At 51.6% G+C, this 26788-nt stretch overlaps 2 protein-coding genes across 5 annotated transcripts; one reads left to right on the top strand and one right to left on the bottom strand.

The window, feature by feature from the left end:
• Nucleotides 1-4: 4 nt before the first annotated feature.
• Nucleotides 5-4151, top strand: LOC116719223 (ras-related protein Rab-8B). 2 transcript variants are annotated; one of them, XM_032561707.1, is made up of 9 exons: nucleotides 5-258; nucleotides 1890-1950; nucleotides 2143-2203; nucleotides 2271-2348; nucleotides 2422-2511; nucleotides 2608-2673; nucleotides 2761-2811; nucleotides 2925-3037; nucleotides 3163-4151. In XM_032561707.1, exons 1-8 carry the CDS (start codon nucleotides 135-137, stop codon nucleotides 3012-3014), a joined length of 621 nt encoding a protein of 206 aa, XP_032417598.1. In that variant the 5' UTR covers nucleotides 5-134; the 3' UTR covers nucleotides 3015-3037; nucleotides 3163-4151. The 2 variants fall into 2 exon arrangements, with proteins under 2 accessions (XP_032417598.1, XP_032417597.1); XM_032561706.1 differs by having other exon boundaries at nucleotides 2925-4151.
• Nucleotides 4152-4547: 396 nt separating this feature from the next.
• On the bottom strand, nucleotides 4548-24698 carry plekhg4 (pleckstrin homology domain containing, family G (with RhoGef domain) member 4). Of its 3 annotated transcripts, none has more exons than XM_032561650.1 (24): nucleotides 24295-24698; nucleotides 18685-18882; nucleotides 14711-16808; nucleotides 14190-14348; nucleotides 13891-14014; nucleotides 13721-13814; nucleotides 13098-13184; nucleotides 12883-12999; nucleotides 12607-12705; nucleotides 12192-12476; nucleotides 11866-11988; nucleotides 11585-11776; nucleotides 10385-11148; nucleotides 10051-10300; nucleotides 7348-7437; nucleotides 7054-7278; nucleotides 6018-6188; nucleotides 5768-5948; nucleotides 5549-5665; nucleotides 5328-5466; nucleotides 5168-5259; nucleotides 4944-5083; nucleotides 4829-4862; nucleotides 4548-4749 (listed from the first exon to the last, which is right to left on the bottom strand). In XM_032561650.1, exons 1-23 carry the CDS (start codon nucleotides 24295-24297, stop codon nucleotides 4842-4844), a joined length of 5769 nt encoding a protein of 1922 aa, XP_032417541.1. In that variant the 5' UTR covers nucleotides 24298-24698; the 3' UTR covers nucleotides 4548-4749; nucleotides 4829-4841. The 3 variants fall into 3 exon arrangements, with proteins under 3 accessions (XP_032417541.1, XP_032417543.1, XP_032417542.1); XM_032561652.1 differs by having other exon boundaries at nucleotides 16055-16808; nucleotides 24295-24692; XM_032561651.1 differs by lacking the exon at nucleotides 18685-18882 and having other exon boundaries at nucleotides 24295-24697.
• Nucleotides 24699-26788: the final 2090 nt, after the last annotated feature.

Raw genomic sequence — 26788 nt, 5'->3', positions numbered from 1 at the left:
GGACCCGGTCTACTGTCGGAACGCTTGATGCCGAACCGTTTCCTGCTTCTCTGTCGGTCCATCTGAGCAGCTCCAGCAGAGGTTCGCGGAGCAGAGCCGGGCCCATTCGGACCGGAGCCGAACCGAACCCGAACATGGCGAAGAGCTACGACTACCTGTTCAAACTGCTGCTGATTGGAGACAGCGGCGTGGGCAAAACCTGTCTGCTGTTCCGCTTCAGCGAGGACGCGTTCAACACCACCTTCATCTCCACCATCGGTGAGTCCGACCCGACCCGGTCCGGTCCAGATGCTCACCCGCCTCTGGTACCGGGACAGCTCTGTGACGTCAGCCTACCTGCGTCAAACCAGTCCTGATGATGATGATGATGCTCAGCTTCATCACCATCAGGATGTTCTGATCAGACAGATGAACTGAACAGGTTCTCCGGAACCGGTTCAGTTCATCATGGCTAAAAGGAATCATCTTGTGAAGGTTCTGGTTCTGGGAGGCCCGGTGGGCCCGTCACTGGGTTCTCAAGGTACTTTAAATTAAAAATGTAAAAAGAGACAAAAACAACCAGAAGAAACAGAAACTGACCCAAACCAACCGGAACCAGAACCAGCCTGGGAGCACCAAGCAGGCTGACAGAAACTCATCCAGGAGGTCCAGAAGAACCAGAACCAGAACATCTGGAGTTCTGCAGGCCTCACTTCTGCTGCTATGGTCAAAGGTCACCACAGAACCAGGATCAGAACCAGTTCTGACCCAGAAGAACACAAAGACCCGTTTTACATCGACCAGAACCGTCCTGGTGGTTCTGGTGCCGTTCCACCTGGAGCAGAACAAACAGAACCTGCACCCCATCAGGGTGGTATGGTGATGTGGACTTTTGGACCCGATAGAACCGGATCAGAACCTCCTGAAGCTGAAGGTCCAGAACATTGATCCAGAAACCACCAGAATCAAAATGAAGGTTTCAGAGTGGCCTAGTCAAAGTCTGGACTCCAGCAGGTCAGAACCGGTCCAGTGGCGTTATTCAGAGGGTGTGAATACTTTTCCTGAACCGGGTTCAACAACCTGGGGCTGATCTGGGCCCAGTTGGTTCTGAACACAAACATTGACCAAAGACCAGAACCGGTTCTGTAAGAAACCCTGAATTGGGTCAGAACCTTGATGCAGAACAGAATCGGATCAGAACCACATTCAGCCTTGCTAAGAGACGCAGACAGGAAGTGGCTCAGTTTCACTTCCTGTTCAGAGGCGGAGCCAGAACCCGGCTGAGATCAAACCGGATCAAAGCGGTTCTGGATCAGAGCTGGTTGGGTCAGCTGGTTTCTGCAGGTCAGGACACAGGAAGCTGGGCCGTGACATCACCGGGTCAGAAACCATCCAGAACCAGAAGCTGGGACGAGGTCAGAACCGGCCCTGCAGTGGTTCTGACCGGTTCTGGAGGGTCTGACCGGTTCTGGCGGGTCTCTGCAGAACCATTTTCCTCTTTGCGACCCAGATGATGAACAGAGCAGGTTCTGGTGTCGGTTCTGATTTCAGTCATGGGACCTGCAGGAACAGGAAGTTCCTTGTCTGAGGCAGGAAGTGATGTTTGGTCACGTTTGTGTTTTAAAAATAACAGAGGGAGGTTTGTTTTATGCACCTCCAGCTGCCAGGCGGGCGGAGCTGTTCCTGATCTCTGTCTCTGTGTGCGATTCGCTTTCCTTCACATTAAATGTTTAACATCAGACTTCATCTGGTTATAAAATATGAAATGTCTCATCACACAGCTGTTATGATGAAGTTCTAATTCTGTCCGTTTGGGGTCTGAAGGGCCACAGGTTGGTCACAGCGGGCTGGATTTGGCCCATGGACCTTCAGTTTGACACACGTGACTCACAGTGCCGCCTCTGTTTCAGGAATCGATTTTAAAATTCGGACCGTGGAGCTGGACGGAAAGAAGATCAAACTGCAGATCTGGTGAGAGTCGGTCTGGATCCGGGCTTGGAGAACTTTCTCTGGTTCTGGGTCAGTTAATACAGGTCCGGTCCAAGTAACTGGTTCTGGATCTGAACTGATTCGTTGTTTGTGGATCAGTTAAGTGAACTAGAATCTGTTCAGAATCGCTAACCCGTATTAATCCCTTGATCCCGGGTCGGGTTCTGTCCGCAGGGACACAGCGGGTCAGGAGCGCTTCCGGACCATCACCACAGCCTACTACCGAGGCGCCATGGTAGGCCACGCCCCCTCCTCTTTTCATTTGTCAGTGCAGACATGTCACTTCCTGTTTGTCGCGGCAGGGCATCATGCTGGTGTACGACATCACCAACGAGAAATCCTTCGACAACATCCGGAACTGGATACGCAACATCGAGGAGGTAGGCCCCGCCCCGCCATGTCACCGGCACTGATGATGTCATCGGCCACCTGACGGCCATGTTTGTGTTGCAGCACGCGTCGGCGGATGTGGAGAAGATGATCCTGGGAAACAAGTGCGACATGAACGACAAGAGGCAGGTCTCCAAAGAGAGAGGAGAGAAGGTGGGCGGAGCTTCCAGATCACATGACAGGAAGCAGATGGATCCGAACCCAATGGGTCCGGTGATGTTCTGAATGTGTGGTTCTGTTGTCCTTCAGCTCGCCATCGACTACGGGATCAAGTTCCTGGAAACCAGCGCCAAGTCCAGCATCAATGTGGAGGAGGTGAGTCCGGACCAGACCAGAACCCGGACCGCAGTAGAACCCGGACCGCAATAGAACCTGTGCGTAACGTTGCATTTGTCTCCTCAGGGCTTCCTGACCCTCGCCAGAGACATCATGAGCCGCCTCAACAGGAAGATGGTGAGTCGACCCGAACATCCGAGTATTTCCAGGTGTTTCAGGGTATTTCAGGTTATTTCCAGGTATTTCCAGGTGTTTCCAGGTCTCCGTGACGTTCTGTGTTTTCATTGCAGAACGACGGGGGTCCAGCAGGTGGAGGTGGCCAGGTGAAGATCTCAGATCCGCTCTCTAAGAAGAGCGTGTTCAGGTGTTCACTGCTGTAGGCGGAGCCTCCAGCTGCCGACCAATCACCTGCAGAGGCTCGCTGCAGTAGGCGGAGCCTCCTGACCAACTGTGGCTCCTCCTCCTTCCAGGTTATGATGGCGGCTGCCTTGAAACGTGAAAACAATCGGCAATGTTTTTGTCTGTAGGATGGAGGCGGGGCTTATGTAGGGGCGGAGCTTACATGTACAGACACACTTAAAGGGACAGTCCGTGTTTTTCCTGATTGGTCATCTGAGCGCGCTCAGTTTCATCTGAAATCGTTGCTTCCTGACTGCTTGGCAGTCCTCCAGCGCCTCGCTCTAAGAAGAGCATGTTTACATGGAAAAGTTAGTACACCTTTACTAGACGTTCACATATAGATGTTTAATTTTTCATATTTATCTCCAGAATTTAAAGTGATTTTGTCCAAATAAACACAGGAACTAATCAGTAGATCAACCAAAATGTTCTCTAACTCGGGGAAAAGTTAGCACACCCTAACATCTAGTCTGTCTGGATGAAATCCCTTCAGGAGAAGCTTCCTGTCTCCATCTCAGGGACGCTGTCCCGGCATCACTTCCTGTCGCCCCACAGCATCTGCAAGAGCTCAGTATCTGGGCTTTGACTAGGCCGAGGAGTTTCGTCCAGCTCCTTGTGTTCCTGAAACCAGATGTTTTTGCTCTGACTGTTCAAACTGAGCGCGCTCAAACACTGATGGACAAAGTGTGAACTGTCCCTTTAAAGCCGTCTCCAGGAAGGTCAGCTAGGGGTCAGCAGGGCGGCCATGTTTGATTTAAAAATGCCAGCTGTGAACAAGAAGGTTTCATTTCAACCCAGCTTCGGTTTGTTTTCATGCTTTTATTTTGAAGTTTTCTGCTCTAACAGTTGTCTCAGGACAGGAAGTCCTGCAGTTTTCAGTGAAACAGGAAATGTTTCAGCTTCCTGTGGAGAATCAGTTTTACATGAGGAGGTTCTGACCCGTCAGCTGGTCTGAGGTCAGCAGAACCCAACCGGAACCGGCTATGCAACTGATCCGGAGAACCCGGCTGTCTCCAGAGTTCCTCTTGAGTTTATTTTTCTACCTGACTTTCAGAATAAAAGCCTCTAACTGTATTGTAACATGAAGGATTTTATAAATAAACTTGTTTTATATTGGAGTTTGTCTACTGGTGTCAGAGGATGATGATGATGAAGAGCTGGGCCTGATCGGATCGAAGTGAACAGAAGTCCTGGTCCGAACGGAAAGTTCTGTCTGGCTCTGTTTGAGAGAACAGTACAAATGTTGTGGTTCTGATCAGCCAGACAGAACCACAAGGTCGTCCTCAGAGACTGAAGCAGAACCTGAAACCCGACCCGGTTGTTTCAGAACGGAGAGCGAAAAGTTTCATCAGGGTCACATGGTTCATCTGTGGTCCGGGTTCCAGAACCGGCCGGTCGCTGGTTCTGGATCGGACGGTTCTGAGGACAATTTTCTGGATAAAAACACCTGGACAAACCCGATCCCGGTAACACTAGGGTCCGGTAGAACCAGAACGGGTCAGAACAAACGCAGCTGTGCTTTTCATCAAACGTGTTTATTAACGAGGTTAGAAAAGAGCGAGCAACGTTCAGCTGAGGAATATTTACACACATGTACAGTCGGACCGCCGGGCCGGTTCTGGACCGCCGGGCCGGTTCTGGAGGAACCTGCTGACCGGACTGAACAGGAATATTTACAGGAAGTAGAACCAACGTTCCTCCTGGAAGCGTCAGAACCTGCAGACAGAGATCGCAGTTCTGTAACCGTAGCAACTACTTCCTCTTTCAGCCTTCAAAATAAAAGCAGAGGACTAGCCTGTGAAACGGCGTCAGACGACGGTGGCGGCATCCTGAGGAGGAGCAGAGATCATGTGACCACAGCAGCTGATGACATCATCATGCCCTGACCAATCAGAAGTGAGTTGACTTACAGTCGAGACGAAGGCGCCGTTGCCGTGGCGCTTTCCGGAGGAGGGGCGGGGCTCGTCCTGCAGATGGGAGGAGGCGCAGCCGCTGTCGGAGCCGGTGGAGCCGGAGAGGCAGCGGGAGGAGGAGCCGGAGCTCTCGGTGGCTGCAGATACACCGAGACACGGTTACTCACTCACCTGAACAGGTGAGTTCCAGGAGGCGGAGCTACAGCGGTCAGAGCTCATACTCATGGAGGGCTGGCTGCTGGTCTCCTGCTCCTGCTCGTCTTCCTCGATGCAGGAGGAGCTGAAGGAGGCGTCGGCAGGGGGGGCGGTGGAGCTGCAGGAGGAAGGAAGGGTGAGCAAGAGAGGGGGCGGGGCTTCAGGTGCTCCAGGTGCGACTCCTACCTGAACATGTGCAGGTTGAGCGGTCCCAGCAGGCTGCAGGACGACGGTCCAGATGCCGCCGCCTCCGAGGCCGCCGCCCTGCTGAACGGGTGGGCGTGGTCAAAGGTTGCCACGGCGATGGACGCCCTGGTTCTGGCGCCTGGACAGAGCAGAACCGAATAGGTCAGAACTGACCAACGTTCTGAACTCAGTTAGCTGTTGCCATGGGAACCTGGCTGTACCTCTGGGCTTCATGATGTAATGGACGGCCCGGTCGCTGATGGCGGCGTCGCTCGGCTGGATGTCCAGGAACGGTTTGTTCCCCACTCCCATCGACACCATCTCCTTCAGACGCATCTCTGGACGCACGGGAACACACACAGGAACACACACATCATTTCGTTAACTGACTGGCGGTGGCGTGCATCTGTGTGTCTCTGCACGGCGGCGGCGGCCTCCACCTTTGTTGCGGGCCGCCTGGCTCCACAGGATGCGGGCGACGTCGGCGGTCCAGGCGTGCTTGGCGTCGGCCGAGGCGGCCTGCAAGACAAAGGTCTGGTTCTTGGCGGTTCTCCTCCGGAACCAGATCTCGAAGCGGAGCCCGTCGTCCCCGCTGGACTCCGTCAGGCCCACATCCGCCGTCTGAAAGAGGATGGAGTCCAATCAGAACCGGAGCTCACAGGAAGTCCGTCAGAACGCGGCGCGGCTCACCTTGAAGGAGTGCTTGTAGATGAAGACGTCCAGCCCACCCTCCATCTTCTTGGGCTTGCTGAACAGAAGCAGATCCTCGAACAGGAAGATGTGGCGCTGGCATTTCCTCCTGCCACTCCAGACCGTGAACTCGTCCTGCCGGATCAGCTGACCCTGCTCCTTCAGGTTCACCTGCAGGGAGAGCAGAACCAGCTCACACGGGGCTCAGAGCTGCCATCTACTGGTGGAAACAACTCACAGCAGGACTGCTGAGAGAAGAAGTAACTAAACTGCTAATTAAATAAAAAAAATTTCCCCTGATTCTATCCAACCTCCGTCTGGAGTAAACAGAGACTCACAACACAGAGGTCACCGATCTAAAACAAAAATTGATTCTGACTGATTTAATGTATCTGCTTTCGTTCCTGTTCACTAAACTTCCCATCAATAAGATGAGGCGGTTCATCATTTTACTGAGCAGAGTGTCCAATCCTCATGGTAGAAAGCGTGTAGCAATTTTCCAAAAATCACATCAATGATCCGTTTTTTAAAATTATTAATGGTTAAACTCAGCTGGTTTGATGCACATTAATAAATATTATTATTAAATTAAACTTTTGTTCAGATTTGCTTCCAACTGCACCACAATCCACTCAGCTGGGACAAAGCCGTGATGGAAAGTCATGCAACCAATAGAAATACAGAGACTTGTTGAGGAAAGCTGTTACCATGGAAACAGATTTAAATCCTGAACGACTCAGCTTCCTCTAAAGACCCTGACCCCACACCAACATGGCTGCTGCTGCAGACTGCCGTCTCTGCGCTGCGTTTTTAACGTTTTAACGTCGATATAAGTTCAAGGTCGGAGGAGAATCGGTCGGTGAACGGCCGACAATTTCCACGAACGCTGCTATAAACTGGATTTTAAGTGTTTCTGTCATCAGGAGAACAAACGATAAAATCGGATTCATCTGGTCAGAGTTCTGCAGACATCGCTCCTGCTGCAGGTCCTGGGGGTCAAAGGTCATCTGTTACCTGCATAAACACCTCGACTCACATCGCATTCCCTGATGGCGTCCATGGCCAGCAGGTCGTTGCCATGGCGAAGCTGGAACTTGACCATGTTGGTGGCGTCCTGCAGCGCGGTAAGCTCCGCCTCCTGAGCGCTGCCCACCTCCTTGGTGAGGTCAGAGAGCAGCAGGGCGTATTTACTCATCCTCTGGACGGGCTTCAGCAGGTAGGACGACAGGTCCATCTTATCGCCCAGCTCCAGCTGCTTCCTCTGCAGGCAAGGGTCAGAGGTCAGGAAGCCGCCCGAGGTCAGAGGTCAGACAGAAGCTGCAGTACTCACCCTGAAGAAGGCTTGGCCGTGGTTCATCAGCAGTGCGTCAGATTTGGGTTTGTTCTTACTGTAGAGAGCGTAGAGGCTGAACTGCTCCTGCTGCTCTCAGAAACACACACACACACACACACCCCGTTACACACAGTGCTGAATGAGGAAGATGGCTTCCAACTGTTTTACAAATAAAAATCTGAAAAGTGCAGCATGTGTCACATGACATGCGTAGAGCTGGAGGAACCAGATGACGGCGTGTTGGACCTGGAGGACTGGCTGCTACAGAAACTGATTTGGTTCATTTAACCCAATAATTTAATTATAAATGTTGGTTAACATCTGATGTTTGGATTTTAATTCCCTAAAAAAACACGATGTCGGTGGCAGAGCCCAGGGGGTGGATGAGTTCCTTAAGGCTCTGGATGTTGTAGGGTTGTGTTGGTTTTTGCTTGGACATTGGGGCAGTTCCCCTGGACTGGCAGACCAGGGCGGTGGACCCCCTGGGGACCGGAGGGTGTGCTCCAATTACAGGGGGTTCACACTCTTAATCCTCCCTGGCAAGGTCTATTCGGGGGTCCTGGAGAGGAGGGTCCGTCGGATAGTTGAACCTCGGATTCAGGAAGAGCAGTGTGGTTCTGGTTCTGGAACACTGGACCAGCTCTACACCCTCGGCAGGGTCCTGGAGGGTTCTGGGAGTTCGCCCAACCGGTCTACATGTGTTTTGTGGACTTGGAGAAGGCATTCGACCGTGTCCCTCGGCCCTCTGGGGGTTCTCCGGGAGTATGGGGAACCGGGCCCTTTGATACGGGCTGTCAGGTCCCTGTATGACCGGTGTCAGAGCCTGGTCCGCATTGCTGGCAGTAAGTGGGGCTCGTTTCCAGTGAGGGTTGGACTCCGCCAGGGCTGCCTTTTGTCACCGATTCTGTTCATCACTTTCATGGACAGAATTTCTAGGCCAGCCAAGGTGTTGAGGGGATCCGATTTGGTGGCCTTAGGATCTCATCTCTGCTTTTTGCAGACGATGTGGTCCTTCTGGCTTCATCGGGTCGTGATCTGCAGCTCTCGCTGGAGCGGTTCGCAGCCGAGTGTGAAGCGGCCGGGATGGGGATCAGTGCCTCCAAATCCGAGGCCATCATGGTCTTGAGCCGGAAAAGGGTAGAGTGCCTTCTCCGGGTCAGGGGGGGTGTCCTGCCCCAAGTGGAGGAGTTCAAGTATCGGGATCTTGTTCACGAATGAGGGAAGAAGGGAGCGGGAGATCGACAGGCGGATTGGCGCAGCGTCTGCTGTCAAGCGGGCGCTGTACCGGTCCGTCGTGGTGAAGAGAGAGCTGAGCCAAAAAGCGAAGCTCTCGATTTACCGGTCGATCTACGTTCCCACCCTCATCTATGGTCATGAGCTTTGGGTCATGACCGAAAGAACGAGATCGCGGATACAAGCGGCCGAAATGGGTTTTCTCTGCAGGGTGCCTGGGCTCTCCCTTAGAGAGAGAAGCTCAGTCATCCCGGAGGAACTCAGAGTAGAGCCGCTGCTCCTTCACATCGAGAGGAGCCAGTTGAGGGGCATCTGGTCAGGATGCCTTCTGGACGCCTCCCTGGTGAGGAGTCCAGGTCCCACCAGGAGGAGGGGAAAACCCAGGACACGCTGGAGGGACGATGTTCCTGGGCTGTTTCTCAGATTCCCCCATAGGAGCTGGAACAAGAGGCTGGGAAGAGGGAAGTCTGGGCCTCGCTTCTGAAGCTGCTGACCCCGCGACCCGACCCCGGATAAACGGAAGAAGAGGGATGGATGGATAGAAAAATACAATAATCCAGATTAAGAAGCATTTTATGAGAGATTAGTTGGAAGCTGAGTTTTATATTTTGGTCACATCTGAATATGAAGTTATTTGTTGTAAATGAATTCTTCCTATGACCTTTGAACCTTCAACAAATAAAAACAATGCAGTAAAAAAAGCATGAACAAATTTAAGCCCAAACTAAATTAAACTGAAGTTTTTTATGGAAAATCTGCAGATTGACGAGTTTTTAAGACAAAATTATTTTTTGTAATTAAAACTTTTGTTTTTACTTTTAGGGACTCTTTAGACTCTCTTGGTTTTCTTTGTACTCTCCCGGTGCTCTTCCTCCTGCTGATGCTGATGTTCCCTCGGGCAAGGCGCTTGACCCCGGCTGACCTTTGTGAATGTGGCATTCAATCCAATTCTTTGTTTGTCCCCAAGGGGCCATTCAGCGGCACGGCGGAGCAGCATTAAAGCACTAAAATCATCAGCTTGACGCTCTCTGATTGGTCGGTACGACTGGAACGGCTCTCTGTGAATTTAGCCCATTGGCCATTTATGGGCGTTCCTTCCTGGCCTGAAACTCGCAGGTTTACAAGAACAAGCCCAGAATAAGAAGAGCGCTCAGTCCTCCAGCATCCCAACGACTTCATAATGAAATGATAAATATTGAATTGATAAGAACATCTCTGAAGCTCTGAGCATTTCTCCAGGTGAGGGAGATTCAGGAGCCCAGGTTACCTGAGGAACACCTGGTGGGCGTACAGCTAGCCATGATGAGGTGAGGCTGGTTCAAACCCAAGAAGCTGTGTTAAAGGGGCTGAATCCAGACGCACTTTTCAGATCTCATTCATTAAATAATGGTGGTAGCAGGTTTTTAGCATAGCCTGACCCCAGAGGCCTGACCCCTGACCCCGGAGGCATAAGGGAACATGGCGTACGTGTCTGAGGAAGCAGTGTGGCGCCCTCAGTGGGTGCTTCCAGCAGGCCTCCAGCTCCCTGAGGAAGAACTGGCTGTGGAAGTCCAGCAGTTTCTCCAGGTTGCCGAAGATGACGGAGCGTTTCCCTCTGAGGTCCTGAGGAAGGTCGGCGCGCTCCATCTCTGGGAAGTAGTGATGGATCATGTAACGCAGCGAGCGGACGTACTCCCGCTCCGTGGTCACCATCTCCTCCACGATGTGCCGCAGTTTACTGCACACAGGACGGAGCGCCATTATTACAGTCTGAACACGTTAACGTCGTCATCGTCCCGCTGCGTGATGATGGACGACCCACCTTCCTCGGGGCCGGCCGTCCCCTGCGGTGCCCCCTGGTGTCCCAGGGCTCCGTGGACCCGCCCAGTTCTGCCCCGGGATTCTGGGACGGAGCGTCCGGTCCGCTGCCTCCGTGCTGCTGACCTCCAGGCCACGGATGAACACGCCCGTGTTTCCTCTGCGCGGCGGCTCGCTGAGGGTGCGAGGGCCGGCGCCGCAGCGAGACGAGTCGGGTGAGGCCGGGCGGTCGAAGCTCTGGGTCTTCCTCAGCAGCTGCCTCCTGGAGGAAGAAGAGGAGGAGGAAGAGGAGGGCGGGATGAAGCCAGGGGAGCAGACGTCCTGCCGCACCGACTCTTCGAAGGAGGAGGAGCTCCGCAGCAGGCGCCGCAGGAACGGTGTGCGCTGCGGGGTGGGCGGCGACGCGTCAAGGATTCCCCAGAGCCCGGACTTCCTGGAGGAGGCGGAGCTTGTGCTCACAACAGAGTCGGAGCGGCGACGGTGGGCGGAGTCCCGAGTCAGGAGCGCCGCCTCCATCTTCCTGTCAAACGTGTTTTCTGTCTCCTGACACTTGGACCAGGCGAAGCTCCACTGGCGGAGGCCGCGCTCGCCCCTCAGCAGTCCCGCCTCCGCCTTCATCTCCTGGAAGCGGCTCTCTGGGATTGGAGGGTGCTTTGACCGGTAGTCTTCCAGGCAGCCAATCACAGCACAGCATTTGTTCGGCGCCGTGCAGTCCTCCATGGAGACGCAAGCCAGCTGGCGAAGGCCCTCCAGCGCCCAGCCGTAGGCCTGCAGAGAGAGGATATGATGTCATCAGCCGCAGCTCCACCCCCTCAGCCTGAAACAGGTGCTGCCCCCTGCTGGACACCAGCTCCTCCTTCCATGTCATTTCACACACAATCACAACTGCTTACTGGTCTGGTACCTCGGTGTGATTAGGTGAAGCTGAGTTCAGTTCTGCATCCTAACCCACCTGACCTCCTCTAACCTCCACTGACCCCCACTGACTCCCTTTGACCCCCTCTGACCTCCACTGACCCCCACTGACCTCCACCGCGGACAGAGACAGCATGTCTCCTGGACGAAGGTCTAAAGATTTTCCTTTTGTTTTTCAGAATAAATTGATCTAATATTAATGAATATAACACAATAAAATGTTATTATTATTATTATTATTGGTGCTATAAATGAACCAGCAGCAGTTGGTTCAGAACCGGATCAGTACCTGGTCCAGGAAACGGTACAGCTGCACAGCCCGCTCCATGTTCTGCTCGGTGCTTTTGACCCGCTGGGAGAAGTCCTGCAGCTGGGCCCAGAAGGAATGAACTTTGACCTCGTAGGCGTGCAGGTCCGGATTGGAGACGTCGCCCCAGCGCTCCAGCCGGCTCAGCAGAGCTTCGCCCCGCTTGCATCGCTCCTGAGGATGGAGGAAGCAGAGTGAGACCCGCCGGGCCGGTCCCGCAGCTCCGACCCAAACAGGTCTCCAGACAGTTCTGCAGAACTCACGTAAGCGACGGCGTAGAACTCCTTGAAGTCCTGCTGCTTCCTGCTCAGCAGATCCAGAGAGTCCACCGGCTCATTCAGACACTGCAGGCGGAGCTCGCCCTCCTGCTCCAGCCACGCCCTCACCTGCCGAACAGGTAGCAGAAACGGGTCAGAGCCAAGTGACCGGTCCGTCCAGAGAGGTTCTGATCCATCAGCCATGGAGGAGGGAGTTCTGCCTCAGAGCATTCAGTAACATACTGACTACTTGCTGCATACCAAGAGCTGCAGTGAAGCTGAAGCTGCTCCTCAGCAGCCATGACGCCCTCACTGAGCGTGCTCAGCCTCACCTGGCTGAAGCCGCGCTCCAGGCCCCTGAACTCGGCGATGAAGCTGAGCTCCTGCGTCCTGGCGTTGGACAGGGTGACCAGGCGGTGCAGCAGCTCGTCCACCCGATCGTAGAGAGACGCCGCGGCCTCCACCGCCGCCCGCTGCTCCTCCGCCGCGCCGATCACCTCGTCCCTGCGCAGCCAGGCCAGAGACGCCCCGCCCTCCTGCTGCAGCTGCACCAAGCGGGCGTCTTTCAGGGTGCTGCACATCGCCGCCCTGCAGCTGGACAGCAGCTGCTCCACATCCTGGCAGGGGGACAGGGACAACGTCTGGGCTGGCCTAGTCAAAACATTCTGATGAAGCTGAACCTGATTTACAGCAAATGGAAACAAAAGCCTCCCGCACGAGGGAGCCACTGATCATCTGCCCCGTTACCTCAGCAACAGCAGGTAAAGGTGTGCTCTGCAGGTTGCTGATGGTTTCCTGCAGCAGATGGATGACGCTGCTGCACTGCCTGGAGAGCTGCTCCACCCTCTGATGGACACAAAGCATCGAAACATCTGAACTCTGAGCTCATTTCATCAGCGCTGCAGAGGCTCAGGTCACACTGCAGGGGTCACCAGGGTCAGGCTTCAACTAAACTAACTGTGTGTGTGTGTGTGTGGGGTGGGGGGGGGGGGGGGGGGGGGGGGGGGAGGTGCATGTGCTGACCAATCTGAAGCTGATCCAGTTGCTCTGGCTGAAGCTGAATGAGCCTCCAAGCTCTACAGGAAGCTGCTGCAGATCCACATGTCTCTGCAGAGACGTCAGGGAGCTCAGCACCTCCACCTGCAGGAGGAAACTCACTGTTAGCATTCACTGTTAGCATTCACTGTTAGCATTCACAGAGAGCCGCAGGGCGGAGCCTGGCCAGCTGCTGCAGTTACCTGAGCAGCAGCAGCTTTATCCAGCCACAGTGATGAGTCTTTGTTAGCAAGGAAGAGAACTGAGTGGATGGAGCTGGGCGAATCCTCCTGCACAGCAAAACATCCTCAGTGAGACGCAGAACATTAGCAGAACAGAACCAGAACTTCAGCTGAAGGTTGTCTGTCTCCAGCTGTTTGAATGAAAGACTGTATATGTGAGACTTCAGAGCAGCTGGAGTCGAGCCGGACGTTTTATCCACCCTGGACAAAACTGAAGCCTAAAGATCTGAGAGTCCCAAAGGAAACATTCTGCTGGACCTACAGCTTCAGCCCACTGGGCTGGTCCAGGTTCTCCAGAACCTTACTGCCACTTTTCACCCAGAGGACGCTGACCTGGAGCCCTGTTGAAGCACTGTTGCATAAAGCAACAGTCCTTCATGCAACAGTGCAGCAACAAACACATGAAGGACTGCAGCAACAAACAGTTTTTAACCACAGCAGAAACTGGATCAGAGGGCTTGGCTGGTTTCAATAGATGAATCGATCTGGTTCTGTTGAATATAATCAGCAGGTCATGTGACCCTCCACTGGTCATGTGACCCTCCACTGGTCATGTGACCCTCCTCCCTGTGGTCCAGCCTCACCTGCAGGGTCTGGAGGGCAGAGAAGACGGCAGATGCAGGAGCAGCTCTCCGAGCATCCACCAACACCGTCAGCCCCATGGCTCGAGCCTCCGCCCTGTTTCACACAGGAAGTGATGTCAGACACAGAGCCGTCATACGGGTGAGGGCAGCGAAGCAGGATCTGGGCGTACCTGAGGGTGGAGGTGTAGTAGCGCATGAGGTGGAGCAGCTTGGCACTCTCACAGTCTGGGTCTGTCCACACAGGGCTGCAGGTGGAGACGGTGAGAAGAACCCGCCCTGCTCTGTCTCTGGTTCCTGATGGAGACGCAGCCGGCACATCAACACGCTAAACACATGCTTACAACATGTTTAAACACACTAAACACACGCTACAATATGCTAACGATATTTTACGCTCCAGCATGTGTGGCAGACAGAAGGGGCCTGACCCACTGGGCCCAAACAGGCTGATCTTGTTTCTGTTGCTCACCAGGCAGGCACACAGCTCCAGACCTCAGCAGCACACTCTGGAACCTGGACTGGGAGGACTGGGAGGACTGGGTTGGGGAAGCTAAGGGTTTTTCTGGTTCTTTTGGACCAAAACCAGCGTTGATGTGTAACTGGATATGGGAACCCTCACAGCTGGAACCTGCAGAGAGACACCTGATCAGAACCAGAACCAGGTGGAGATCCAAATCAATAAAAAGTTTCTTAAAGTCCTGGACGTCACAGCCGGTCAGGGCGACCCGGGTCACGAGGACTTTCTGTGACCTGGAACTCAGAGCAGATCATCCCGAACCCGGTAGACACAAACAGGTGAGTTAGGAGGAGGAGCTACAGACAGGTGAAACGCTTCAGCCAATCAGAGGAGGAGATAGACAGTTACAAAGACAAAAGGTGTAAAAAGGGATTCAGCCAATCAGAGGAGGAGGTGAATGAGGAAGTCAGAAGGACGCTGGTGATTGAGAGAGACACTGAGGAAGAGGAGGAGGAAGAAGAGGAGGGGTGTACCTTCAGTCTGATGACCTGCAGATATTCGTCCACCAATCTGCTCCTCTTCTTTCCCCAGGTTCTCCTGAACTCCACTGAACGCAGGAGGAGCTTCCTCAGACTCTGCTGGAACTTCACAATAAGAGTCCTGCGTTTGTTTTTCAGAATAAATGACATTCAGTTGGTTTGTTGTTGAACAGGAATCCTCAGGTTGTGTTCGGTTTTCAGAATAAGAGCCCTCAGGTAGTGTTAGTTGTGCTGGATCTTCAGAATAAGAGTCCTCATGTTTAATCTGATCTTCAAAATAAGAGTCCTCGTGTTGTGTTGCATTTTCAGAATAAGAGTTTTCATGTTGTATCAGATTTTCAGAATAAGAGTCATCAAGTTGTTCTTGTTTTTCAGAATAAGAGTCCTCAGGTAGTGTTAGTTGTGCTGGATCTTCAAAATAAGAGTCTTCAGGTAGTGTTTGTTGTATTAGCTTTTCAGAATAAGAGTCTTCGGATTTGAGGAGGCTTTGTTCAGTTTTAGAGCTGCTGGGGAAAACATGCCCAGAATTTAACTTCTTTGACTCAGAGGGTATTTGAAAGGAGCCAATTTCAAAATAAGAGTCTTCAGACTGTGTTTGCAGTGTGCCGTCAGAATAAAAGTCATCAGTGACAGTTTTCTGTGTCTCATTTTCAGAAAAAGAGCTGGCAGAAGTTGCTTTTAGAGCAATATTTTCAAAATAATACTCAGCTGAATGTTTGCTTTCAGTGATGCTTTTACACTGAAAATCTGGGTGTGTTGTTTTATGGCTCATATTTTCACAATAAGAGTCCTCTGGGTTTATTTTCTCTATAATATTTTCAGAATAAAAGTCTTTCAGGTATGTATTTTTTGTTAGTTTTTCAGAATAAGAGCCTCCTGGATGTATATTTTCTCCCATATCTCCATAATTAGAGGTACTCTGTTTGTTTTTTTCTGACATATTTTCAAAATAAGAGTCCTCTGGGAGGATTTCTTCTGTGATACTTTCACAACAAAAGTCTTCTGTGTTTGTATTTTCAGTCATGTTTTTACCGTATGAGGCCTCCAGGTTTAGTTTTCTCATAAACCTTTCAGAATAAGAGTCCTCAGAGTGCATTAGTTTGTTAATTTCAGAGTAAAAGTCTTCAGCTGTGTACTCTTCACATCCTGTCTTTTTCTCTTTAACCTCTCCTTCTTCCTTCTGATCAACTTTCATCACTTCCTCCTTTCTTCCCAGAACCACCTCCTCCTCTTCATCGCTCCTCCTCTCCTGCTGCAGTCGCTCCTCTCTTTCTGAACAGTCTGACTCCAAACCTTCATCTCTGTCATGCTTTGCCTCCTCCTCCTCCTCCTCCTCACCTCCTGCAGCTGCAGCGTGCATGCTGCTCCTCCCTGCTGCACCGCAGCCTTCTGAGGAAGAGGAGGAGGAGGGACTGAAGTTCTCCTCCAGCAGTCTGGAGCACTGCACGGTGTGTGAGCTGGCCTTGGTGGCCCACGGGTGTGTTGTGGCTCTGGTCCGGTTCTGCAGGCTGATGGACTGGGTCAGGGATCCTTTCTGTGGGGAGAAGCGTGTCAGCGCTGGTTGCAGCGGCGGCAGCAGCTCGGTCAGCTCCACGTATTCGCCCTCTGAGTCGTCGCTGCTGGCTGCTGACTGGCTGGGTGTAGCTGGGAGGGGGAGGGGCTTCCCGTCCGTCCTGGAGGAGGCGGAGCCACGCGAGCGGCTGATGAACTGCGGGTGGACGACGTCCTCCCAGGGGACCCTGAAGACGTCGCCCTGGGCGGACAGGACGCAGCGCCGCAACCCGGCGGCGCCGCGCCGCTCACGCTCCCGGTTCTCGCCGTCCAGCCAGGCCATGCTGAAGATGGAGGTCAGGGCCCGGGCCGGCACCTCCTGCTGCTCCGCATGGCGGCCGCCCGCTGACGCGCTGACCAGGAGCAGGCGGGGAGGGACGGGGGCCCCGCAGGCCGCAGGAGCAGCAAGAGGAGAAAGCAGCAAGTAGAAGTCTCCTGGATGGAGGAGGAGCGGGTCCAGAGGACAAAGATGGACGACTATCCTCTCATGGAGGCAGAGAGGCCAGCCAGGATGACGGAACAGCAGGCCGGAGAACGGAGTCTGGAGAGGGGGGGGGGGTGTCAGAGAGGGGGCGGGGTCAGTCATTAGGACAAACACGATTCTCCTCTCCTGTTCTCAATAAAAAGTGACTCCATGATGGACGGACATAAAGTCTGACTAAAGTATTCAGAGCACTTTAACTTTTCTTCACCAACCAGTCTGAGCTTACTGGGACCAGCACCAACCAGTCTGAGCTTACTGGGATCAAACCACGGCAGAACTGAGAGCTGGAAGGAAAATTATCATTCATGTCTGATCTGAAAAGTGCGGTGTGCAGGCCTTCTGGAGTTTATCTCTACCTGCTGGAAACTTTTCTCTGCTCTGCTGAGTAAAACATCTCCAGCTCAGAGAGGTTGCAGTCTGGACTTTGAGTAGGCCACCCTAACACATGAATCTGTTCAGTGCCATAGCAACGTGTTTGTAGGGAAGCATGGTAGTGGCAGCACTGTGATGTGGGCCTGTGTCTGCAGTCAGAGAAGGTTGGAGACAAAACGTCCGGACATCATTTTATAAATGAGTTTTATTCACTGAAACTAAGGATGTCAATTTCTTTTTTATTTATTTAAAAACTAAAATTTTCTCTTTTACCAAACAGTCGATTATGAAAAGCTGCCAGATATTCAAAGTTTCATGTTTTCTAGAAACGTTGCTAAAAGCATCAACTCTCTGTTTCCTGTTTTAATAGGCAGAAAAACCAGAAGGACATTCTGAGGCCTAGGGCAGTGGTCCCCAACCACCGGTCCGCTGTCCAATTGGTACCGGGCCGCGCAAGAAATAATGAACTACTTCCGGATCTTTTATTATGAATATCCTAAACCGGATTTTACCGGTTACGTCTTGCGCGTCAAAATTGAGCCAACTTGCAGCAGAATGAGTAACAAAACAACATCAGAGTACAGTGAACCGTCGCTGTTTCACGGTTCACCTTTCACGGTCTCGCTGCTTCACGGATTTGCATCGTGCATTGTGTTCTGCATTCTGATTGGCTAAACAGTCTCTCCGCTTCTTCTCTACCTGTGTGTCAACAACGTTGCGGTTTAATATGTACACGTACGTAAAACAGCTTGCCAAATTTAACATAATCCATGGTGGCATGTCGGTTTATAAGAATCGTTTTGCCCAGAAGAAAAAAGAGCGACAGCAGCTACCGATAACTATGTTCTTCTCTGGAAGAAACACACCTGCACCGCGGGCTTTAGAAGAAAAAAAAAACCCGCTACAGAGCGGAGTCAGGCTGCAGCAGCTCAGTCAGAAAAGCAGTGAAATACACGAGAGTCACTATTTGTGCTACTGTACTTTGTTTTGTTTTTTTTCATAATAATTTTTTATTTTCTCCCTTTCTAATCCAATGCTGCAGGTCGCGGTGGGGCGGCGCTGATCTCCGCAATTCGGGCAGGGAATCCGCTTTGAGTTCATATTAAAATTATTATTTTACAGTACAGTAGTTATTTGTAAAAAAAAAAAAAAAAAAGTTTGTACAGTACTTTTTATTTGTTAAACAAATGTTTGGGCCTGTAAAGAGGTTTTGTTCTTTGGTTTCAATATATTATGGAATATTTCATTGTACATTAATTGTAAAAAAATAAAGGTTCCTACTTCGCGGATTTCGCCTACCACGGGTTCTTTTTGGAACGTAACACGCAACACCCACCCCCCCGGTCCGCAGCAAAATTGCGAAGGGCTGACCGGTCCGCGCGACTAAAAAGGTTGGGGACCACTGGCCTAGGGGTTAAAGGTCAATGCCCTTCTTCTTCTCTGACACTGAAATCGCTTCTTCGCATGTTTAAATCACTTCATGTTTTTGTGTGGGGGTCAAAGGTTGAAGGGTGTGTGGACAGACAGGGGACAGGGTGGACAGTCGTCCGCAGGAACTCACACAGGCATCCTGCTGCAGGTTCTGCAGGAAGTGCTTGGAAGGAAGCAGGAAGTGGAAGAGGTAGCGGAGGCCGTCTCCACGGTAACAGCTGTCCACCACGGCGAGGACCTGAGGCAGCAGGGTGGGGGCCGAGGCCTGGAAGGGAGGGAAGACGGCGGCCAGCGCCTTCTGGATGCACACGTCCAAAAACTCAGAGTCCTGCAGGAGACACAACAGGGAGGACATGTGGACCAGGACCGGACCAGAACCAGAGAGGAGAAGGGAGGGGAGGGGAAGAAGAGGAGAGAGAGAGGAAAAGAGAGGAAGAGGAGTACGGAGGACCTCCCACTCTGAGCTGATTATGACTTCCTGGTGTGGATCAATAACTGATCAGTTAGCAGGAGGTCAAAGGTCAGAGAAGACCACTTCTAACTGCTTTACCCACAGCAGGAACACAGAGAGCGCCCCCACAGGCCCAACCGCCCACTGTGGGTTCTGGTTCTGGTTCTGAGGAGAACTTGGCGGTCAGGTCCGTCTCCAGCGCGGCGTCCTGACGACGGGCTCCAATGTTCCAGCAGGCCTGATGCTTTCAGAGGAACTGGTTCTGGTTCTGCTGGTTTGGACGGATGCCCGCCGGGCCGTGATTCATCCTGATGCAGAACCGGTTCCTGCAGGGCGTGGAGCAGCAGGTCAACATGTCCCAACATCAGTCTGCAGGACAGGAACTCTGTTCCCTGATGGGCTGGGATCCAGGCTCCCTGCTGGGTCAAAGGTCACGGCTCTCTAATGAGGAAACCTCAGGAGACGTGACCTCTGGTCCTGCCAGAGAGCGGTGAGGAGGATGAGGCGCCTTCTGTCCTCTGGATGAAAGCAGCTAGAGCTTCTCCAGAAAACCATGGCCGACGTCGTCATGGAAACATCAGCGCTGCATGCTATGCTAGCTTAGACAAAGTTAGCAGGCAGGAGATGGTTCAGTAGTCAGAATGAAACCAGTGAATGTGAAGTGACTCCGAAAGGATGAGATCTTTCATCCACCAAACTTTCTCCTTCCTGCCTCCAGCAGCGTCACAATGTTCTGCTGCAGCTGCTTAACTGGTTCCCAGCTTGGCCAGCTACTACTCTAACTGGTAGCACAGAGCACAGATACAACTTCCTGCTAACCTTCACAATAAAAGCCTGAATTCTAACAACGTCCTGCGGCTCATTAAAACCCGGCGTAGTTTCCTCTGGATGCTTAGCGTTCAAATGTCACTGAAAGAAAACAAGTTTCAAAAAATGAAATTTGAAAACTAAAATCCATTTCAAAAGTCTAAACTTTCGATTAAAACATAAGTTTTGAGAACAATGGTTGAACCTACATTTATGCAACTTTTCTAACCTAAACTGAGTTTTGAAAATGACTTTAATGAACTTGGTTCTTTTCAAATCGTGTTCTACGGACTTTTCTCCAAACATCTCAGACCGAGACTTCCTGAGGGAAAAAATATTAGAGAAAATCTAAAATGAATTTTAGATTTTTATTATTTTGAAAAAAATAAATAAATAATAAAAAAGGAGATTTTTAAAAAAAACAAACTTTTAAAAACAATATTTCTGAAAAATAATTTAAGATAAAATCTAAAATAAATAATTTGGGAAAAGGTTAAATTTACAAAAAAGTTTTTTAGAAAAACGATTTATAAAAGTTATTTGACAAATAAAATCTGAATAAATATGACACTGTAGGTTCAAGTATTGTAACTGGTGGCTTCATAAGAGCTTCAGGAGCTGAAGGTCGTCTAGAAAGCAGAGAAAGTCGATCTGCAGCAGCAGCAGTGAACGTCCCAACAGCTTACACCGCCAAACAGCTAAACCCCTGCTGCCATCATCATCATCATCATCGTCAGCAGCAGCAGAGCAGCTTCCTGCTGTGATTACCCGCCATGGTTCTGTGATGCTGCGGGCCGGCCGCGGCGTGCTGCGGCTCGTCTGGAGACGCTGCAGTTTCCTCCCAAGGATTAAAGTTTCATCTGATGTTATCACATTCCAGAGGCGCTGAGCAGGAATGAGCGGCGCGCCTTCAGGCGATGCCTCCGCAGCTTACCGAGACAGGAATGCTCCAGACAGCCAGGCTGCTGGAACACCAGAACCAGAACCAGCAGCCCAAGTCAGAGTGAGCAGAACCTCACACAGAACCTGGGACCGGGCCGCTGATGTTCTACAGAAACCGTCTCTCAGTTCAGAACCAGAACCAGGAAGATTCCTTCAGCAGATGAGGGTTAAAGCTCGGGGAAACGGGCCGTGTTCTGTGTTCTGTCCAAGTCTGACCCATCGGTACCGACTGCCTCACCGCTTATGTTCTGGATGCTGCAGTGTCCCAATTTCTAAATTTCTAACAGAAATTTCTAACGTGCAGAACCTTCTGCACGTTTCCAACCCAGGAGAAGTCTGATACTGCAACTTCATGTCACCTAATGGGCTAACGGGAGCACGGGCTAGCAGTAGCAAGGGCTAACAGTAACACGGGCTAGCAGTAGCAAAAGCTAACAGTAGCACGGGCTAACAGTAACAAAGGCTAACAGTAGCAAAAGCTAACAGTAGCACGGGCTAACAGTAGCGAGGGATAAGAGTAACACGGGCTAACGGGAGCACGTGAAAATGATAGCGTAGGCTAACGGTAGCATAGGCTTGCAGGGTAACGAGTAGCATGGATCCTCTAGTTTGATATGACTTGTTGATAACTGAGAAAGTTTTCAAGGTGCCGCTTGGCTTCAGATTTGTATAAAAGTGTTTGTTTGAAACCAGGACCTCCTCTCAGAGCTGCCCTCCTCACAGCTTGAATAAAAACCTTCATTCTTCTTCTCCTGAATCTGTTGGGATCTTGAATCTGTGATCCTTCTGGATCGGATCGAAGTGGAGATCCGATCCAGAAGCAGCAGGTCCCACTGAAGTAGGTCAGAGGGCAAATCCCTTCCCACTGGTGTCACCTTCCAGTGTGGGGGGGTTCCCACACGTTGGCGCCGCCAGGCTTCATGTTTCAGACCTGAGCAGGACAGAAACCGACCCAACAAAGACTACTTCCTGCTTCTGAACATCTGGACCAATGAGAGGTCGGAACCGCAGAGACAGCAGACCCGACAGGCAGCGTGAAGACGGCTTCCAGAGCGTGGAGAACATGATCCACATGGTGACCTGGCGCCGGCGGGGGGAAACCAATCTGCTCTGGGTCCACCAGAACCACAGACCGGGTTCTGATAGAAACTCCGGATCCGTCCTTTGGGCCGGAACCAGCGTCTGAACATTCCTGCAATGCCTCAACAGAGACTGACTGAGAGCCTGAACACATTCTGGTCTGAGGTTGAACTGCCATGAATCGGACCGGAGAGGCTCCAGAACCTCCTGGGTCAGAGTTCCTGTTCCTGGTCGGTTCTGGAAGGCGTCCAGAACTCTTTGGGCCAGTATTTACGGCCTCTATGAAAGGATTCAGTGAAGCGGCCCGACCTGAGGGTGAAGTTCTGATGGAGACCAGTTTAAACCCAACACCAGTCAGCCGACGCCAGTGTGTGATGGGACCGCATGTGGTCTCCATGGTAACCAGGTAAACATCGTTCAGGAGTAAATGAGGAGATAAAACCCAGTTGGACTGAAGTCCTGAGTGGACATGAAGGACAGCCGTCCAACTGGACCAGAACTCTGGCACTCGGGTTAAACTCTGAAAATATGAGGGCGCAGCAACGCAACGCTCAGCAATGCAACGCAACGCAAAGCAACGCTCAGCAACGCAACGCTCAGCAACGCAACGGTCAGCAAAGCAACGCTCAGCAACGCAACGCTCAGCAACGCAACGGTCAGCAACGCAACGCTCAGCAACGCAACGGTCAGCAACGCAACGCTCAGTAACGCAATGCTCAGTAACGCAACGCAAAGCTCAGCAACGCAACATGCAGCAACGCAAAGCTCAGCAACGCTCAGTAACGCAACGCAAAGCTCAGCAACGCAACATGCAGCAACGCAACTCACTGCCGGGTTCCTCTGCATGACGGCCTGCAGATCTCTGAATGTCAACACTTTCACTTTGTCCACATCACAGGGTCCAGAACCAGATCCAGAACCGAACCATCAGAGCTGATCAGGAACACAGAACCAATCATCTGCAGCTGCCTGGACTGCAGACCAGAACATTCTGAAGAACCCAACAGAACCCTTCCGGATCAGAACCAACCCATCCATTCTGAGCTCAGATTCAGCTGCCATCAACCAATCAGAACTCCCCATGGACCTCCTCACCTGTGATGTCGTCAACCTGCTCAGACAGCAGTCTCTCAGGTGGATCTCGTTCCACAGGGCTAAACTTCTGAGTTCTGTCAGAACCATTGACCTCTGACTGGACCCACATTAGTTCTGGTTCCTGTTGTGGCTCCTTGAGCAGGTCTCAGCATGTTTCCGTCAGCACTCCCAGTTTACCTGACGTCTCCATGGTAACGGCACTTCGCCCTGCTCAGGTGAGTGTAATCATCAGCGTGAGTCACTGTTTTCACTTGTTCTGCCGGCGAAACAAAGAGTCACTTCAGAGTCACGCCGGAGTCGGGTCCAGGTTCTGGTACTGAACAGAGCAGTACAGACGGGACATGGGGAGGACGGCGTCAGGGATGGATGGTCATCGTTGCCATGGTGACGATGATAAACTACAGCCTGATGCCTGCAAAGACCAAAACCTGAGGAGGTTTAGTTTCACTACTGTGGTTCAGCAATAAATACAAATCTATTTAAAGAATAGACGCATCTTTACATCATTTCAATTCATTAATTACTTTGATTTTTTTTTACCAAATCACATTTTTTCTTTTGCACCCATCCCCAGCTGGAACCTTTGTATTCACATGTTTCTGGTACGCCTCTAAATTTGACGCACAGCTGCATCGCTAACGATGGAAGCGTCTCCTCTGGCCTCACGGGGGATTAATGTCTGCCTTTAAGCAATCTGATTGGACGCTGGGGACTGTTGCTCTGTTCAGGTTGCGCTAACAGCAGTTAGCCAGGTTGCGCTAACAGCAGTTAGAATTAGAAACTTCTAAATTGGAATCATGTTGGGAAATAAAGTTTTCACTGCAGCCCATCAAACCACAAACATCCCATAATAACCTGCCGAGCTACAGGAAGTACTAACAGGTGGTTCTGTTCGGCAGAACCAGAACCAGGCTGTGGGTTGTGATGCTCTGGTTCTGATCTGAAGGTGGCAGAATCTCCCAGGCTGACTGGATCGGCTCAGCTGCAGGAGTCCCAGCTGACCCGCCTCCACCTGTTACAGCACTGGACCATGGAGTGGTTCTGCTCCACCGGGTCGGGTTCTGTTGGGTTCTGGTGTTTGACCTGACTTTCTGACACTCGGACCTGATAGGTCCGAGTGTTCCGCTGGTCCTGCTGCTCACAGCTACACACACTCTGCTGTTCCACGGTACACACACACCTCAGATCCAATGTTGAATCCCTAACACACACACACCCTGGTGGAACCTAACACCCCCGCTGCTCCCCCAACTAAACTCCCCTCAGTCCAGCCGCCCAGAGCTACAGGCAGTGTGTGTGTGTGTGTGTGTGTGTGTGTGTGTGTGTGTGTGTGTGTGTGTGTGTGTGTGTGTGTGGAGGCCTTACCATGCTGTCTGCAGTGTGTTGTCAGGGGAGATTACTCCAGTTTGACTCCATGATCCCAGTCTGTCCCAGTCTGTCTCTCGGAGCGTCTCGTGCCGTCAGCGCTGAGCGCTGCGCTAAGCTCCGCCTCCCAGGTGTCAGCCCTTCATGGACTCTCCCTCCTTTCCCTCCCCTCTGCTGCCCCCTGCTGGCTGTGGCAGAACCTAAAACCCAAACTGGATCAGAACCTCCATTACAGACTGCCTCACCAAGTCAGAACCGCTGGAAGAGACAGAGACTTCAGGATCATTTTACCTTGTTAAATAATGCTTTTATTGTGAAAACCATGTCACATGACCAACAGAACCAGAATGAATCAGAACAGCGGGTTGGCTGCTGGTTCTGATGCGGGTCAGGACATCCATGATGGTCTCTGACTGGAAACTAGTGAACAGCACCAAGGAGTGGGTCATGATGGTCCCACTTTGTTTCCAGACAATGTCTGTAAACATTCTGCTTTAATGTCACAGACTGGGACTGAACTGGGCCACTCCCAGTCAAGCTGACCAGAGCAGAGCAGAGTAGCGCCAGTGAAACCAGTGCTGGTTTCCATGGAGCTGCTGGGAGTCAGTGTGTGGTTTCCACGAACCACAGAGAAAAACGTCTTTCAGGATCTCTGAGGGGGAAACTAAGCGGCAGCAGCACAATGAGGCTGGTCGCCTTTACTGGGAGCACTGGGGACATGCAGGAGCCTGTCCGCTGGGACCAGAGAAACTCTTCCCTCATCAACGCCATGTTTCCAGTTAACCAATCAGATCAGGAATCTCATCAGGGATCCAATCAGAACGTAGTCACAAAGAAAGCCAGAACACACACCTGAGGGGCAGGCACACATGCACACACACACACACACCCACACACACACACCTGAGGGGCAGGCACGCACACACACACACACACACACCTGAGGGGCAGGCACACATGCACACACACACCCCCACAGAATCATCAGCACAAGTCCAACTGGGACAGACTGGGACAAACTGGGACATGGTCTGCAGAGTGTTTCATCTTTAAACTGACCGCAGGAAGCAATACAAAACTCCAGAACTATCAGAACCAGGTAAACGGGTCTGTGGTTCTGGTGGGAAACTTGGAGAACGTGACGGATCAGGCTGAGATCCTGCAGCTTCACATTTCAGGACGAGTCGGGGCAGAGACACCCAGATGTTTCCTCAGCAGAGAAGAGAGAGGAGAAATTACATTCCACACACACACACACACACACCTGAGCCTGCAGCTCATTGTTCTCATATTTTAGAAAAAATTCGACAGTGTAACTCTGTCTTCATGGGAACCGCTCTCTGGATCCGTTCATACAAGAACCTGGACCAGGACCAGGTTGGAGACCATGATGACAAGATGACAACCTTAAAGGATCCACAACCTTCTGAACATGAAATATCTGCGGAAACAAGCTAACGCCATCAGCTTGGGAGCTACTGACGCCTATACTAGCAGGAGCTAACATTGTTAGCTAGAGCTAAAGACATTAACAGGAGCTAACACTGTGAGAAAAAGATTTGATCGTGATGCTAAATGCTAACAGTTTCAGTTAGAATCTGTTTGTTTTTCTGGTTGGATTCCCATCCATGGCGGTCCGGTTCAGACGCTCATGCTACTCGGTGCAAAAATCCCTGTTCTGGCGGGACATATTTGTTAAAACTGTCACCATGTTTGCTGTGAGACAGATAATCTGAGAACAGATCCATCTCCTCCCTGATCTGCTACAATCAGAGCCAGGAGGTGGGGTGTAGCGCTGTCAATCAACCTTATGTACTCACTACTCATTGTGCTAATAGCAGAGAAACAACTTGCTTTACTTCTATGTGTTTCTGGGATGGCGTCCGGCGTTGTCTTTGCAGAAAGAAAGGTTTTATTTACCTTCACACAAATAACTCACGTTGTGTCACTCGATGCCTAACGCTCCTCGCAAGAAGACACGTTCAAGGAACACAGGTAAACAGTAACATTCAATGACATCTAGGAAATATCAGTACCAAGGATCAAGGCAGGAGACAGACAAAACCAAGCTCTGAAGGAATGAACAAACCACAACGAAGAATGAACTTATTATAATAAACAGAACAAAATGGGGATCTGCAGACTACAACACACACAAACAGCGATCCGACCAACAAACTGTGTCTCTCTATGCTAGCTAGCCTTAGCACTTATGACAGGCTGGCTGTGGTGAACCAGCTGTAACAGAGCAAGGGGGAGGAGCGGTGTATTTCTGCAGTGAGCATCCATCTCCATCCATTTTCTGTTCATCCTTTGTCCCTAATGGGGTCGGGAGGGTTGCTGGTCTCTATCTCCAGCTACGTTCCGGGCGAGAGGTGGGGTCACCCTGGACAGGTCGCCAGTCTGTCGCAGGGCAACACAGAGACATACAGGACAAACAACCACACACTCACACACACTCACACCTGGGGAGAATTTAGAGAGATAGACCAAT

The sequence above is a fragment of the Xiphophorus hellerii genome, chromosome 4 (genome assembly GCF_003331165.1).
Source record: "Xiphophorus hellerii strain 12219 chromosome 4, Xiphophorus_hellerii-4.1, whole genome shotgun sequence".
In the NCBI taxonomy this organism is placed as follows: domain Eukaryota; kingdom Metazoa; phylum Chordata; class Actinopteri; order Cyprinodontiformes; family Poeciliidae; genus Xiphophorus; species Xiphophorus hellerii.
Note: the sequence above shows the minus strand (reverse complement) of the source record. Positions and strands in the feature narration are given on the sequence as shown.

What these genes read in the sequence shown, in the direction of transcription:
- LOC116719223 (XM_032561707.1), top strand. Translation starts at nt 135, where the DNA reads ATGGCGAAGAGCTACGACTACCTGTTCAAACTGCTGCTGATTGGAGAC. An exon ending in AAGATCAAACTGCAGATCTG is followed by an intron (nt 1,951 to 2,142) that starts GTGAGAGTCGGT and finishes TTCTGTCCGCAG; the next exon opens with GGACACAGCGGGTCAGGAGC. An exon ending in GCCGCCTCAACAGGAAGATG is followed by an intron (nt 2,812 to 2,924) that starts GTGAGTCGACCC and finishes TTTTCATTGCAG; the next exon opens with AACGACGGGGGTCCAGCAGG.
- plekhg4 (XM_032561650.1), bottom strand. An exon ending in TACTACACCTCCACCCTCAG is followed by an intron (nt 13,815 to 13,890) that starts GTACGCCCAGAT and finishes TGTGTGAAACAG; the next exon opens with GGCGGAGGCTCGAGCCATGG. An exon ending in ACGGCGCCTTCGTCTCGACT is followed by an intron (nt 4,863 to 4,943) that starts GTAAGTCAACTC and finishes GCTCCTCCTCAG; the next exon opens with GATGCCGCCACCGTCGTCTG.